The sequence below is a fragment of the Mustela nivalis genome (genome assembly GCF_964662115.1).
Source record: "Mustela nivalis genome assembly, chromosome: 9".
Taxonomy (NCBI): domain Eukaryota; kingdom Metazoa; phylum Chordata; class Mammalia; order Carnivora; family Mustelidae; genus Mustela; species Mustela nivalis.
This window is the reverse complement of record NC_139028.1, coordinates 36,681,846-36,699,081: the sequence shown is the minus strand read 5'-3', so window position 1 is coordinate 36,699,081 and position 17,236 is coordinate 36,681,846. Positions and strand designations below refer to the sequence as shown.

Genomic DNA, 17,236 nt, shown 5'->3' with positions numbered 1-17,236 from the left:
TGGAATGGGAGAAGATATTTGCAAATGTCTTATCAGATAAAGGGCTAGTATCCAAAATCTATAAAGAAGTTATCAAATTCAACACCCAATTGATGGAGAGGAGAAGGGAGTTGGGGGAAATTGGAGATGAACCATGAGAGATGAACCATGAGAGACTGTGGACTCTGCACAAAACTCTGAGGGTTGTGGAGGGGCGGGGGATGGGAGGTTGGGTGAGCCTGGTAGTCCGTATTATGGAGGGCACGTATTGCATGGAGCACTGGGTGTGGTGCATAAGCAATAAATTATGGAACACTGAAAAGCAATTTAAAAAATAAATAAAAATTTAAAAAAAAAATCAACACCCAAATAAACAAAAATATCTGGGCAGAAGACATGAACAGACATTTCTCCAAAGAAGACACACAATGGCCAACAGACACATGAAAAAATGTTCAACATCAGAGAAATACATATAACCACAATGAGACACCACCTTACAGTGGCCAGAATGGCTAAAATTAACAAGTCAGGAAACAGCAGATGTTGGTGAGGATGCGGAGAACGGGGGGATGTAAACTGCAGCCTCTCTGGAAAACAGTATGGAGGATGGAGGATCCTCAAAAAGTTAAAAATAGAGCTACCCTATGACCCATCAATTGTACTATTAAGTATTTATCCAAACGATATAAACATAATGATTTGAAGGGGCACATGCACTCCAATGTTTAAAATAGCAGCAATGTCCAAAATAGCCAAACTATGGAAAGAGCCCAGTTGTCCATTGACAGATGAGTGGATAAAGAAGATGTGGTATATATATATATGACTCAACCATCAAAAAGAATGAAATCTTGCCATTTGCATCGATGTGGATGGAGCTAGAGTATACTATGCTAAGCAACATAAGTCAGTCAGAGAAAGACAAATACCATATGATTTCCTTCATGTGGAATTAAGAAACAAAACAGATGAACATAAGGGAAAGGAAAGAAAAATAAAGTAAAATGAAAACAGAGAGGGAGACAAGCCATAAGACACTCTGAACTATAGGAAACAGAGGGAAGGTGGGCGGAAGGATAGGGTAACTGCGTGGTGGACATTAAGGAGGGCACTTGAATATATGAGCACTGGGTGTTACATGCAACTGATGAATCACTAAATTTTACCTCTGAAACTAATAATGCAGTGTATATTAATTAATTTGAATTTCAAATTTTAAAAAAAAAGAGAAATCACCCCTACCTGTCCGCGGTCACGCACAAGACCACTAAGGATGCCCGATGAAGCAATGGTGGTCTCATACAGAGTGTACCCAAAGGACTGTCCATTTCCATTATTTACTGGCAGGTTTTCCATATTGACTGGTTTTTCAGAATTGACTGGCTGCATAGAGGAGAGTATGGGGAGATAAGGCTAGGCAGAGGAGAAAAGAGGCAGCAACCTCACCTTGAGACTTCTGGGGGAGTGCAGGGTAGCAGACAGATCCCCATCTGGGACTAGGGGTTTGGGGGAAGAGGACCTCTAACCTTTTCTTCTAGTTTGACCTCTCACTATACAAACATGGAGAGCCAATCCAGTTGATAGGCTCTCCAAGCTCCAAAATTCTGATTTTTGACTTCTCATCTCATTAGCCCTATGGCTGTCCAGGGTCAAAGGGATGGCAGATGTGTGATAACAATAGAATGAAGCCTGGAAATGTACCAGACCTGTAGCCTTTCAACCTGCCTTCATTTCTGCATCACTACACTCCACTGGGTTAGCTCCAGGGGTGCACCCTCTTCTCAGAGGGGATACAGCCCATTCACATGCCTCTTTACCCTCCTCCCTGTCCACCAAGGCTGGAGAGAGACTACTACCTACTGTATTACCCAGTTTTTCTTCAAGTTCTTTTTGTTCCTTTCCACTCCATACTCTAACACAAGTTTATTCTCTTTCCTCTGAGCTCTAAAGTCAAAGTGGACCTTAAAGCTATCAAGTACTTGTTTTCTCTCTCCACAGTCCCACTAGCCCACCTAGCGACAGTCCCAGCTTCCCTGCCCCACGGCACTCACCTCCTCCATGTACTTCAGGGCATCCCACAGCGACAGGTATAAATATGGTCTCAAGGGCTCATATGCAGTCTTGGGAAGAAGGTCAGGTTGGGGAGGAAGAGGGACACCTGCAATACAGACAATAGGTTCATCCCAAGAGGACCCAAAATCACTGCCACCTCCAACCTCCCCAGGCCCTGGCTCCTTCCTGCAGTCCAATGTGCTCCTTTATCCTAGAGCCAAGAGGGAAACATTCTTAGACTGCTTGGCCTTAGACTTAGGAAAGCAACATGGGGCGGGGGGGTGCCGGGAACTTGACTTCCTCATATTCTCAGGAGTCTTAACACCCATTGGAAGGTGAAGGTGGTGACACACAGACCATGATAAAGAAGACAGTCTCTCAAATTTGCCTGTCCTTGTCTAGGGACATTCTTACATACAAGTCAACTGGGGTTGAGGTAGGGTAGTGAAGAAGTAACTCTTTAGGGAGTCGCAGAGCAAAAAGGGCCCAAGTTGGTGCTTGAGTCTTCTGTCTTCAGGTACCTGAGAGAGAGCCAAAGAAACCTCGGAGCTTGAAGTACTTGGCTGTGTAATCCCCAGCCTCTGTCAGCACTGCATCATAGTCTGCAAGACACCAGAATGCTGTCACTGGTCACCTGTGTCACAGAGCAGTGTCCACAGCAGCAAAAAGAGAAAGGAGAAGCTGGGTACGGCAACAGGGTCCTCACCCCAGCAATCTGGCAGCAACACTTTTGGTGTGAGCCATCAGTCCAAATACAATAAGTACTAAACACTATGAAATATCACCAACAGTGCCATGGCCATGGCATGACCCACAATTTCCTGCACCTTGCCTGACTTCAGGGGACTGTCAACCTAAAGGGTTCAGAGGTCACACATTTCAAGGGCCTGAGTAGGGAGAAGAGGCTGCCTTCATCAAAGGACCTTCCCTCACCCTGGCTGTACCTCTCACTTCCTCCAGTGACTTCCAAAGGCTCATAGGCACGTCAGTGGGCTTCAGTACCTCCTACTGCTCTAGAAGTTTAAAACTGATAATCTCAGCAAAACCATCCCTTCCTCCGGCACTGTAGAACCAAATGCATTAAAGGTGCCAGACACTGCCCCTAAAGGACTCTGCATAAAAAGCTCCAAACATGCAAATGTGGGGTGTTCCACGAAGGGCCAGTGTTGGGGAATACTTGCCGTAGCTGGTGACATCAGATTTATATTCATGAAAGTGCATGGCTCCATTTATGAAGCCAAAGTTGGTACCTCCATGGAACATGTAGAGGTTGATGGAGGAGCCAGCATCGAGGATGGCAGACACTGTTTTTAGAACTTCTGCAGGAGGAGGGGAGAAAGGGCATGTGCAGAGTGAGTCAAAGTTTAGGACGAGCCACAAGTCCTGTTGATGTCTCAGCTTTCCTGATCTCCCCCCAACCCCATCAAATTCAACTCCCTAGCTCTGCCCTTCAGCTTCCACTAGAGCTGCAATCACAAAAGATGAAGGGTATGAAGAGAAAAGGGCCAGCAAGCACCAAAGCCCCCGAGCTGAAGCCTTATAGTTGTTTGTTCCACCATGGCCAAGTCTCCAATGACTATGGTCTGAACAATGGCAGCCTTCTACCTCCACACTTCTCAACAATTACTCACACTTGGTAAGGTGCAAAAGACTGGACTCCTAATTGCAGCTGTAATTTCTGACCACCTCCCCAATCCCGCCTCTATTATAGAATTAACCAAAGATGTGAAAGATAACATCAAAAGAGAAATATACAGTATTAACATACCACACACACACACACACACACACACAAGCAATCAGATTGACAAATATTAAAAATTATTTTAATAACCAGTGTCGATAAATCTGTGGGAAATACGTATTCTCATTTAATAATAGTAAGAATTGCTGTAATCTTCTGAAAGAGCAGATTAGTACATATATATCAAAATTGAATTAATGCAGCATTCCACTGGTTAGGGAATTCTATTGGTTATCCTAGGGCACTAATATGCAAAACTGGATGTTCAAGCATGGTCGCTGCAATGACATTTAATTAACAAAAACCACTGGAAACAACCTAAAGGTTCATCAATAAGAAAATGGCTAAATAAATTGTGGTTTAATCACCAATACAATAGGGTTCTTTCTGTTCTTTAAAACGGTGATGGAATCTCTCAGAAGGCTGTTCATTTGTGTCCATCAGGGCACAAGCAAGTAACAAAGAGCAGATAGGACTGCAAGTGTCCATATCTCTGTGTGCATATAGGGCTGCAGACAGACACACAGAACTGCCTGCACAGTATACAGCTGACCCTCAAACGACATGGGTTTGAGCTGCACGGCTCCACTTATGCATGATTTCTTACAGTACAGTGCTGTATTTTTGATTTCTTATGATCTTCTTCATAACCCTGTCTTTTCTCTAGCTGGCTTTATCATAATAATAAGTATATGACACAGATAACATACAGAATATGTGTTAATCAATTACATGCTATCAGTAGGTTTCTGATCAATAATAGGCTATTAGTTGTTAAGTTTGGGAGGAGTCAAAGTTATACCCAGACTTCAAGTGTGCAGGGGGTCAGCACTGCTACCTGCCACATTGTTCAAAAGTCAACTGTATGTGTTTTGTCTGGGCTCTGGGCTTTTTATTTATTCTTCCTATATTTTCTGTATTTGCTGGATGTTTGCAATAGGCGTGCACTGCTTATCTAATTATAAAAACATGATAAAGCAGTGTTAAGGGTCCTACCATTCATGACAAATGTCAGGACACATGACTCTGGAATATCAACAGCTGATTATGACATGCAGATAATCCAGGAGCCTTGTACCCTACAGCTCATTTACATCAATTAGCAGGTTATTTGGAACTGATTTTTATTTCATAGGTCAATACACATGCTGGATTTAGGTACCGCAAAGCACTCACCAGAAGAATCCAGGATGTTGTGTGGGCCTCCCCACGAGTCAAACCACCCTGTCCAGTACTCCATCACCATCTTGGGCTGAACCCTCTGAGCACCACAAAATGAGAAGTTAGCTGGCCAAAAGAGGCAAATGGGGAGTTCTTCCTTCAGGGAAATCCCAGCCCTTCTACCCTTCCCAATCTTCCCTGACCACACACTCCTTGCTGTAAGAGCCATCAAAAGCAGTGCACAGGTGAGGACCAAAGGCATCTGCACCAGCTTATCTTCCACATGTGGCCTCCACACTGCAGGTAGAAAGTAGAATGAACTACCCAAGCTGGTGCAGGAGACCCTGAGGCCTTAATGTGATTTTAATGTTACATACGGAGCTGGCAAGAGAACACAGGGATGTAAGCCTGCATCAGAATGCAGCATGTACTCTGGGAGACTTTTCCTACATGGCTTTCTGGGCCAAGCCACACTTTGCCTATCCTCTCTTGGGGAAAGAGAATCTTCTAACAGGATAATTCCATTTCTGACAGGCACCCCAGAGATACAGACCCCTCAGCTGCTGTTTCCCTTTAGCTGGAAGAGTCAGAGGGCTGTAGAGTGTGCCCCTCTCTGAGGTCTAGCTTAAACATAAGTTTACAAAACTGGACAGGAAAATCAGGGAGTTATTTAGCACAGTGAGTCATAGTACAGGCCCTGCAGCCTCAGTATCTGGCTTTGTACCTTGGCTAGGATGTTTGATAACAATTAAGTCCTTAATATTACTTCAGAATACTGCCTTTGGTGCGGGGTTGCCCCAAGGATGCAGAAACAATTTCCAGAACCATGCTCTACTGTACTGTTACTGTGCTGTGTTTGCAGGAGCACCGGAGCATCAGGAGGGAGATATAAGGACTAACATGCTGGTGTTTCAGGTTCCGCACCAGAGAGCTGTCCTCATTCATCAAGTACTTTCTCCGTTAGTGATGGCCTGACATTTAGAAGGCAACACATACAGAGCAACAAAATCTGGTTCAGACTCATGGGGTAGATTTATTATCTGCTGAGTAGGAGATACCAACCATGCCAGAGGAAAAGCCAAAGTAGTCACAATAATTTTTTTAGCAAGGCTGGTGGCTGTCTACCTCCCAAGAAGGGGATATACTGTACAATGTTTAAGTCCCTAAGGGAGAAATAGATTCTCTGTGCCACATGTCAATAGTCTCCACAGCTAGGAGGGGGCTCCCTGACTTGATGGTGCCAGGGTCAAGTACTGGGGTGCCCACCAGTGGCCCAGGTCACTGCCTTGCATGTTGTGGTTAAGAGCTGAAGTTCTGCCTCAGTCAGACTGTGCTCTGCCTCCTCACGTGCCACTTACTGGGTGCTCTTTTTGTTATCAAATCTGTCTCCTTAACTACACAACCAGCTGACCTGGTTCCTGGGAGAATTACATGAAATAATGCACATAACCCCTTTAGCACATGGTGCCTAGCACTTGGAAAGTACTCAAGAAACACTCATGTTAATTATCTCCATCACCGGACATGCACGGGAGGGCGCAGTGGGGTGCTGTTGGACATCCTGAAGTTTAGCAGAGCTGTGCCTGTCCTGTTTGATCATCCAAAGCAGACTCTGATCGAAGTCCCCTTCCTTGACGAAAACAGACAGCACTGAACTGCGGACAGAAAGGCCGTTTAATGGAGCCTGTCTGTCAGCAGGATGACCCGGCCTGGGTACATAGGTGTGGGGCCCCTATCTAAGGATGACCATAAAGGAAACAGCATGAAACCTTGCTTTCCTGGGTGCTTTCCAAATATTACTTCATTTGATCCTCAAACAACCCCATGAGTAGGTACTATCATCATCCCCACTTCACAGAAGAGGAAAGAGAAGCACAGAGAGGTGACAATTTCTATCCAGTGGGCAGAGACTGCTCACAGTGTCCTTAGACAGCACTCAAGTACGATCCTAATTAGTTGCTGGGCAATTGTTTCTTTTTGTTTATCTCCCCAGGTAGGTCACAATCCCCATAAGGGCAAAGACCTGCCATCTTAGTCACCACAAGGTAACAGGGCCTAGCCACATTCCACACACAGAGCTGGCACTCAGTCAACACTGGAGGAAGGAAAGAAAGGACAAAGTAGCTAGACCTGGGCCCTCTGGGAGAAACTGTCTCTCCCTTCACTGGCCTAACAAAGTCTGCCTGGCATCAGGTCCCAACCTGTCTCTTCTCTTCCTATTCACCGTCCTTGCACATTCCACTTATCCTCCTAAACTCAGGTAGTAGCCACATCATACACACAGGTGGCCCTCATGCTCCACAGCTTCACACTCCCCTCGTGATTTCATATGGATGTGCCTTTGGGCCTACTTCTGCTCCAAGAAATGAACAGGTAGAACGGAGATGCCCCAGCATCTCTGCATTTATGGGGGACACTCATGTTCCAACAGCTCCACAGTAGGCCTGGGGAATCAATGCCTACACATAATAGGTGGTGACAGTTTGGGGCATTCACACCCTTCAGTAAGACACGGTGAGAAATGGGGCCCCAGCTCTGTGAACGGGCTGCCACTACCATGGCCAGATCCCATTGGCCTCCTAAGGAGAGACATGTGAACTCAAGAGAACAGAAATCAATCAGAATAGGATTTAACTGTAAATTCCCAACAACCTGAAGGATGTGAACCTTCTACTCAGAAACTCCTCTCTCCTGTGACCTGGAAAGGCCCAGGTCTCCCATCTTTCTGATGACAATGATCTTTCTAGGCCCAGGGGGGTCTTACGGGTTAAGGTCAGACACACACAATATAGGTCAGGAAAGCTTCTCTCCTCAATCCCCAAATGAGCATATCTTGGGCTAATGGAGTCCATAGAATTCTAGTCCAGAGCCTCTGTGAACACACCAAGCCTAGGCCTCCCAAAAGGGCCCCTTTCTCAAGAGGCAAGAAACCACATCCATGCATCAGTCTATACACCACCACCTTGAACACTTACACTCCTACAGCGCTTCCCTACCTGAGGGCATGGCAACACAGGGGCCACAAAGGTTGAGCGTCACAGTGCAGAAGGTTGGCTGAGAGGTGAAAATCTGAGTGAGCCCAGAGTCCTTCTCTCCCAGAGCCCTGGGTATAGTTGCAGGTACCTCACAGCACTGTACAGTGCTGACAGATGCTCCACTTAGCTCTAGGACTTTCTACACACATGCCAAGCAGAGCAAACAGCTGCCCCTGGGCCAGACTTACCTGCACACTTAAGAGAAAGTTGGTTAATAACTGCAGCTCATGGTGTGACTGCAAGTTGATGGTGGCCAGCACTGTGAATGGGAAGGAGAAAGAGAAACAAAGCAGGTCTTAAAGGCAAGGAGACTTTCTGAACTAAGCCAGATCTTTCCCAACTTACCGGCAAAATAAATTAACCTTGGCATTGTTTCCCACCTCCAATTAGAGTTTAGTTCCTCAGATGTCAAGAGATTCATCTTGTTTCTCTCAGAAACTCCACCACTCAGCACAGAGCTTACAGGGCAATCATTCACTAGGCATCTGTTCTTGACTAATGTAATTTTTACAAGCAGAGGGTACATTTCTGGTAATTATTCTTTCATAGGAACCTAGATTCTGTTCTTTGTTTTGCACCTCAAGCATCTAGTACAAAGTAATGACCTAAATGAATACTCCCATTTTATTTCTTAAATGAGGGCTAATTTTCTATTCCATCCCACAATGTGTCCATTTTTTAGTTTAAAGTTATATTTTAAATGGTATCAGTGAAAGATATGCCCAAGAAGGATATGCTATGTTTGGCCTACCCCAGCTGCAGAACTTGGCTTCTGAGGCTCCTTGCCTGCCTGTTGTCTGCTTGGACAGCAGGCCTCACATGAACTGGGTTTGGCCTGAGCTCCAGCAGGTCTGGGAATGCATGAAAGAGACTGAGCAAGCCTGCCAAGCTGGCTACCCTGATACTCTCCTATTGGACATAAGCTACTGATTACCAGTGATTAAAAACAAACAATACCTGAGGCTCCAGGAGGTTAAATAACTTGCCTCAAGATCACACAACTAGTAAGCAAGAGAGTAGGGCTGCAACCCAGGCCCATCAGACACTGACCCATTGTCCCGCGATAGCACCATCCTCCAGCAAGCCACTGGATAAGACCCTATATCCAGACCCCTCCTCACCTAAAGGAGGAACCTCAAAGACAGGAGGCCTGTCTGAAAATAAGCAAGCAGAAATCTCAGAAGTGAACAGGATTAGCATGGCTAACGACTTGGCATCTATTCCTAGTCTTCCTGAATCCTCACTAATATAAAAATAAAGGAATCCAAAGGTGGAAGGCCATAAAGAACAATATCTAGAGAGGAGACAAAGCAGAGAGGAAGTTTCAAGAAAATCTCAGGAGGCTGCAAAGAGCAGTGGGTCAGCGAATGGCCCAGGAGAGTGGAAGAAGCTTCAACCAGCTCCCCACCTCCAGCTGCAGTCCTTGTCTCACATCCCAGGGACTGTGCAGCCAGGAGCACACTTCCCTCCCCTGCTTCACACACTCCTCAAACCTCTTCCCCACTGGAGCCCTACCCCAGGGGACCACATTCTCTGGGAAAGCTGAGCCCAGGTGTCTCCAGGTTGGGATTGGCACAGCAAAGTGTGAAATAAGGGATGTGCTACGGATCAGTAAGGGCCATATCAGCCAAAGTATTCCTGTCCATATCTTCTGCTGGCTCCCAGAATATCTATAGCAACAGACCAAAGGATTTGTCTCTGCAAACACTTAATAGAGCTAAAGACAGTATCTCCAACCCCCAACATTTGGCCTTCCCTCCTGGAAAGAGCACACCCCAGCCCAATCACCCCACTGGGAAGCACACCTTCCCAGCCCCTTCTGGCACTCAGCTTCCAACTGGCCATTTAGTGCCTCCTCTTTAAACTGCTCAGTCAAGAGCCAAACAATTGAGAAAATCCCCTAACATGGAAGACTGAGCAGTCTTATATATATATATAATATATATATGTTATAAATATATAACATATATATATATTTATAGTTCTGTCCAGCAGAACTATATATATAAATATATATATATAAATTAAAATATCCTCTAAGCAAAGTAAGAAAGATAGTATCCATTTAAAAAGTATGCCATGAGAAAAGAAATATATTCAAGAAAACAAGACCCAGGAAATAAGAGAAGGATTACATGAAAGAACTTGAGGAAGTCGCCCAAAAAGTGGAACTAAAGGGCAGAGATACATCAAAAAGATAAGCAACTTAGAGAATAGATACGACAGTCTAATCTACAAATAACAGGAGTGATCAAAAGATAGAAAAAAGAAAGGAAAGCATACCAAAATAATGCACTAACTGAATATCCCACTGACAAGTACCAGAACTGTGTCAATTCAAATAACGCACAAAAGTTCCACAGAAGAAAAAAAAAATCCCATACCAAAGAACATCATTGTGAAATACCAGGATACCGAGGATAAAGAGAAAATCCTGTTATTTTCTAGAATGGGAAGGAAACACACACACACACCACCACCACCACCACCAACAACAACAACATATGAAAGGATCAGGAACCAGAATGTCCTTGTACTTCAGCAGTGACTACGGGTGCTAGAAAATCTGGGCATAGTGCAGAGAAGGGATGGGGCAGGAGACCCAGACAGAGCTCAGCCTCCCTTGGGTGAAGCCAGTTAGTGGACTTCCATCAGGTCAGGGGGTGGTGGGGTCTCAGACCCACCGGACTTGACACAGAATCCGATATATACAGTATTTGGAACACGTGTGACAGGAGTTTGGGAAATCTTTGGTAAAGGGTTTATTTTATTTTTAAAAAGATTTATTTATTAGAGAGAGATCACAAGTAGGCAGAGAGAGAGAGAAGCAGGCTTCCTGCTGAGCAGAGAGCCCGTTGTGGGACTTGATCCCAGGACCCTGAGACCATGACCTGAGCTGAAGGCAGCGGCTTAATCCACTGAACCACCCAGGCGCCCTAAAGGGTTTGTTTTAAAGAGAAGGTGTAGGGAACACCTAAAATTAATGTAACATGTGTCAGCTGTGTTAACATGTGTCAGGATAAATAACACCGAAAGTGAAAACTAGCCCCACCGAAAGCGAGTCACTTCACAAATACTGCCCCGAACACCACTCGCACCGCCCATACCGCACCGCCCGCACCGCAGTACCGGGTCAGAATAGCCAGAAGGCACAAGCCAGGGTCGCGGCGGGGCGGGGGGGGGGGGGGGGGGTGGAGGGGAAGTAGGAGGAGGGGGAGGGGGAGAGGGAGGAGGCGGCGGCAGCGGCGGCGGCAGCATTTCTGGTATCTTTACACTTTACTTTAATTACGTTTTTAAGTAATTGAGTAAAGTTCTGCCGACAGCAGGCAGAGCTCAGGAGGTCAGGGCAGAGGTGCAGGGCACCGGGAGGGAAGGGCAATACGGGGGCGCCGACGCGGGGGTAGAGGAGGGTAAGGAGATGAAGGGGCAAGCGGGGCGGGGCGTCGGGGAGGGAGGCGGCACCGAGAGGCGGAGGCAGGGAGACAGACAAGGCAGGGGCGGAGGCGCGGCATGGAGGGGTGGAGGGAGGCGGCACCGAGAGGACAGAGGCGGGGAGGCGCGGAGGCGAGGAGACCCGTAGGAGGCGAGGAGATGGATGGGGGGCGGTAAGGGAGGGGTGTGGAGGCGGAGAGGTGGGGGACGGGGAGGCGGGGAGGCGTGGGGGGGAGAGGGGTGGGGCAGTGGGGAAGCGGGTGGGGGGCGGGAGCGGGGAGTAGGACACAGCGAGGGCGGGCCTTGGAGGAGGGCCTGGAGTCCCGCGGCCCGCCTCGCTGACTCCCTCCAGGCCCCGGAGGCCTTGCTCAGGACCATGCTGACGCGCGCTAAACCTGTGCTGCAGCCTCCATAAGAGTCTTGCCTGCCGGCTCTGGCCGCAGTCCCTCCCAGACCCCCCTGAAGGACTGGGCCGGCGGAGGCTTTCGAAGCGGCCAGAAGGGGACAGTGCCATCGCGTGGAAGTGGCGGGAATCGCTGCTGGTCCTTGAGAAACCCAGTGGGTTTGGGGAAAGGGACTGACTTCTCTTGCGGGTTCATCCAAGTCACACCCTGAGTGCCCCCCGCAGGCCGGCGCTGGCCTAGGGCTGCAGAGATGAAAGGCCCTATCTGTTCAGTCTAGTAGAGGGGAGGGCGACGCCGAAGGAACCGGAAGCGCAGCGGCGTTGGGCCATGGAGTAAGCTGGTGGGAGCCCCCAGGAAGCATCAGGCAGCTGATAGGAGGCCCTTCCACCACCACGGTCTTTACGAACATGAATCATGTCCAGGCACAGGGGCACAGCCAAACAAGAGGGAATCCAGGCCCTAGCGGAACTTACGGCCGTAAACAGGTAAATAAAACAAAGAAACTATCTAGAATATTAGAAGGCAAAAAGAAAGCAGGGCCGAGGGGCTGGGTGAGCTCCAGAAGCAGCTGTATTTCAAATGGGTGCTCAGGGGAAGCCTCACTACGAGGTGACCAGGCAGAAAAGTGGGAGGATAGGGAACAGCCATAAATAGCTCTGCAGGAAGACTGGGGGTGTCCAGTATGTTCCAGAAACAGATAAGAAGGGGACCAGGAGACACCTAGACAGGTCACAGAGGTCAAAGGCCAAAGGAGGGCCTTTGAGGACTTTCTCATAACTTGTGCTTCAGTCTGAGGAAGGCAAGGTAAACCTTCAGTTAAGGAGAGGCCTAAGGGGATCCAAATGACATTTGCAAATGCTGTCATGTTGAGAAAAAGTTATGCAGGTGTCAACAGTGAAGAAAGATCAGTTCAGTGCTGTTGCAACAATGCACATGAAAATGATGGTTATAGCAGAAGTGGTAAAACTTACTTGGATCTGGATAAATTTGAAGATAAAACTAAAGATAAAAAGGATTAGCTGTGCGTCACGCATACACAAGCAGAGGCTTGAGAGTGCCTACAAAATTTAGGGCCTGGGCAACTGGGGGAAATGGAATTGCAATTTACTGAGAAAAAGACTGAAAGTGGGGCATGCTCTGGGAGGGAGACAGTTCAGTTCCCGGCAGGTTCCACGATACCAGCAGACTTTCTGGGGTGCTGTATGCAATAGGCAGATGTACACGTGAGGCAGGAGTTCAGGAAGGTCGCTCATGGTGACATGCATCTTACACTCAACAGTACACATGTCAGATTAAAGACACCTAGATCATATCACCAGGGTGGTGAAAGTAAAGAAAGGATGAACATTCATTCCAACGAGTAAGAGGTAAAGAATTTAAATATCAGAACTCAGGGACAGAGAAGTGACCGGTGGGAGATATCAGGTGGGAACAGCCTGTGAGGTCAGAGAAAAACCAAGAAATTGGGTCTCAGACACCAAGGAAGGAAAACACTTCAAGGGAAAGAGACTGATGGTTGCTGACAAAATCAGAGAGGTCAGAGGCGACAAGGACAAGCATTTAAATTTGAAACATGGAAGTCCCTGGCAACCCTGAAAAGAACAGCGGCAGTGAAATGGCAAGGATGGTTACATGATGCCCACGGTTTAAGAGAGATGGAAAGGGAACAGACTGGGGCAGCCAATGAGCATGGGCATGGAGAGATCTCTTGAAAGGAGAGCAGAGAAACTCAGCAGCCTCTGGATAGGGAAATGAGTCAAGAGTTGTTTTAGAAGAGAGAAATAACAACATGTTTATATGCTGATGGGAATGACCCAATAGATAGAGAAAAATCTGATGACCTAGGGCAAAAGCAGGAGTTGCTGGAGCAATGTCCTTGAGTAGCTCAGAGACAAGGGGCTTAGTGCACAAGGGTGAAGCTGGGCCAGTGCCTCTACAGTAACAGGAAGAGACTCAGAGTAAGGGGAACAGATACCCTGTACTACTGTATACTTATTGCCCAGCCAGCTGCCAAAACCACAGGGGCTACATACCCCCTGGACAGTGGTCAGCCATCTCCATGATTTTGGCAGGGTTTGACTAAGCCACCCTAACAGGACACCCCATCCTGATTCATCTGCTCTGCCTTCTCTGCGGACTTTCAAAAAGACCTTCCTTTAGAATGACCAACTTACCATTCCCATCTTGGAGTTTGCAGAGCACTATTAGTGTCCTGAGAGAGTGCTCAGCAGAAGTGGGAGACCAGAGATCCGTCTGCCACAGATCCTCCAACCCTCTGAGGCCCAGAGCTTCGGGCCTGATGCCATGCAAATGGGAGAAGCTCAGACATCAGGGAAACTCCACTGGTGGCCCAGGCCATTTGGAGAAGAATACAGAGTGAGGCCAGGGTACTGCTTCCCACCCTCCCACCGCACAGCTTCCAGGCAGGCACCTCCATCCATGACTCCCTTTTGCAGGCCATCCTTGTTGTCTGAAGTCAAGAGCAACTCCACAATACCTCGGTCCTCCAAGGCCTGTGGGGGAAAAGAAAACAAGTCAACATGTCGTTCCTCAGAGTTGGGAAGGGAGAGTTAGAAAAGAAAGAAGGAAAGTTTCAAAATAAAGTATTTACTTCACCACAGAATGTAGACAGAAACCTATCCTGTTTATGTTCAACATGTTCAACAAAGCTCCTATCAGCTGAAGTCCAGCTGAGGCAGGGTCAGGGCTATCAGACTCTGGCATCCCTTGGCTGCCACAGATCTGGTGAGGGGCCAGTTTTGACTAATGTGCCGTTCCTAGACAGGCCTATGCAGAGGCCAGCTTGCAGGGGGTCCATGAGCAGGTCAGGACCTCCTGACCCTCCAGCTACCCCACATCAGAAAGAAGCAGCCCATCCCTCCCCCACACCGGGCCAGGGTGGGCTCTGTTCAACACAGTCACATGCCCAAGACATGCTGCATGTGCCCAGGAGAACAGGAAGATCTCCTCGAAAGTTGTCAATCAAATGAAGAAGTAGAAGGAGCACACACTGCGCTGAAAGGCAGTAACCATTTTACTACTCAGAGTAACTGCTACATTTATGAACCACTTACAATCATGGCAGGCCTTCTGCTAAATACTTTACATAGACTGTCCTATTCACTCTTCACAATAACTGTACAGACAGAAACAACAGAAGCTGCAGAAGTTCAATTCGTTAAGCAGGGTGAGATTTTTATTAAAATCTGGACTCAGCATCTCACAACTCCCAACCCAGTCATTTGCCAATATATAACAGGCTTTGCCTCAGTTCCTACTTTACACATACAGCCTCGTGTTGGTTGGGAGGGTGTAACCTTCTTTTACAGCTGTACTATTTACACTTGACTTTTCAAAGGCATTAATTTATTGACTGCATTCCATAAGGGGTAATTACTATTTCCTGAGCACCAGTGAACTGTCAAACAGAGTTAGGGGTCTTGTGTCTGTAATCTCACTTCATTCCCAGAGCAGCCTTAGAGAAAGGCATTCTTGACTCCACTGAGCACATGATGAAGCTAAGGCTCAAAAAGGTCAGGTGTTTGACCCAAGGTCATCCTATGCTGATGGTGTCTGTATATCTGCAATATCCAGGAAAAGCTGCATGGCAGCTCTAGGAGGGGATCCTCCCAAAAGCTCAGGATGACAGAGGATGACAGAAGCTGCAGCTTCTCTTTATCCACCTGTCTCACATGTGGATACCTTCCCCAGACACCAAGGAAGTTGAACCGGAGAAGCCCCTGAAGGATTGCACTCTCCTCTCCACCCATCAGCAGAGCTCTCCTTCTCTACAGCTCAGGACTCAGTAAACACCTTCTGGAGAAACCCCAGCATTTGAGAGACAGTCCAAGGAGTTACAGTGGGAGAAGCCCTCCTATCCTGAGGCCTGGCTGAGATCTCTCTAGTTAATTCAAAGGCAAAGAGGAAGTTGGAAGTGTGATCTAAATAGGCTGCAGTTGGGCTTAACTATCAGAATGGAAGCTAATTCTGGAGCTCCCCTTCCCAACTTTGGGAATGCCTCTTCCTGGAGACAGGCTTGCTCCCTAGAGACAGGGCTTTCTGCAGGTGATAAGAAGGGGGCAAGACTACATGAGAGCCTATAAGCTGGAGCACTTGAGCCTGTGTGCAGGGACTGAAGTAATTTCCAAATGGAAAATCAATCTGCCTATGACAGCAGAAGAGATGCTGACATCAAGGGCCAAAGCTAAAGCAGCTTTAATTAGGTGGATTCCCTAAGGCCACTTAACCATTTCCTCAGCCCACACCATGGCCCGCCCTTCTAAGTACTATAAAACCACTGCCAATAATCTATCAAAGTCTTATTTACTGACTACTTACTATATCGCTAGAATAGTCCTGAGCCAAGTGATCTCAAACACATGCACAATTCAGAGAGGCAAATTCTCTCATTAGTCCCACTTCAAAGAAGAGAAAATGGAGGTTTAGAAAAATTAAGGCATTTGCTCAAGGCCTTAGCTACAAATGGATAGAACCCAGAGCAGAGTATATCCCTGCTGTTTTAAGTGTCATCTAGCCCTGCCCTACCCTGATCTGCCACACATTAAATCAGTGGTTCTCAAAATAACCCACACATTGGAATAAGAACCCAGAGATTCTTATTTAATTGGTACAGTACATGGCCTGGGCACAGGGATTTTTAAAGTGATGTTCACATGTTTAAAGTGATGTTTAATGTTCACATGAAGCTGGGAACCCTTGCATTAGATGCTAGAATGAGAGCAGCCTCTGCAGAGAGACTTCACTTGTCATCACACTCAATGAAACCCATCCCTTTATTTTCAGCCACTGTGATACCATATATGTACTACAACCCACAATTAGACTCAATTGATAAATGGTGATAAAAGTGATGACACCACTGAAATAAAAGTACAGTGAAAGGATTCACCATATGTAAAATATGCTAGGTGAAAGGTGCTAGAAAATTAATAAATGGTGCTAGGAAATGTAGTATTAATATGAGAAAAGAATTAGACCAACATCACATTTCAGAGGAAGGAATATGAAGAAATAAACCAAACTGACTCTTACTTTCTTGATGTAAGGCATATAGGCAGGGTCTTTGTTATAGGAACCATACTCATTCTCCACCTGCACAGCAATGATGGGGCCTCCATGCTTATACTGGGAAAAGAGAAATAATCAAAAGCTGAGTTTGTAGTGGAAACTGTACTAATTTCACCACACTTATCACCAATTACCAGCAAAATATTGCATTTGAAAACAAAAGTCTCAAAAGATTTGGTAATATAATTGAGAATGATGTCAGTAGGACATAGAGTAGGTAGAGAGTTCCAGGTCCTCATTCCCTTATGGGAACATCAAACAATTACAGGCCAACTAAAATAACTTTTTAAGAGCTCTGGAAACCAGTTAAATGTTTAAGCAAATCAAGAAAAACGCAT

At 46.7% G+C, this 17,236-nt stretch overlaps 1 protein-coding gene and 1 long non-coding RNA gene across 2 annotated transcripts in view; one reads left to right on the top strand and one right to left on the bottom strand.

Annotated features, from left to right (window-relative positions):
- LOC309840623 (beta-galactosidase-1-like protein 2) overlaps positions 1–17,236 on the bottom strand; it is a 47,657-nt gene that overhangs the window by 7,451 nt on the left and 22,970 nt on the right. The window contains exons 6-13 of the mRNA XM_082682846.1: positions 16,863–16,955; positions 14,242–14,323; positions 8,163–8,233; positions 4,955–5,039; positions 3,216–3,353; positions 2,556–2,636; positions 2,034–2,140; positions 1,225–1,365 (exon numbers count right to left, since the gene is read on the bottom strand). Coding sequence (XP_082538972.1) covers positions 1,225–1,365; positions 2,034–2,140; positions 2,556–2,636; positions 3,216–3,353; positions 4,955–5,039; positions 8,163–8,233; positions 14,242–14,323; positions 16,863–16,955 — 798 coding nt within the window. The remainder of the gene's footprint in view (positions 1–1,224; positions 1,366–2,033; positions 2,141–2,555; positions 2,637–3,215; positions 3,354–4,954; positions 5,040–8,162; positions 8,234–14,241; positions 14,324–16,862; positions 16,956–17,236) is intronic.
- On the top strand, positions 11,503–16,714 carry LOC309840625. The gene is made up of 2 exons (XR_014298716.1): positions 11,503–11,550; positions 12,088–16,714. It is a non-coding gene; the product is annotated as an uncharacterized lncRNA (long non-coding RNA).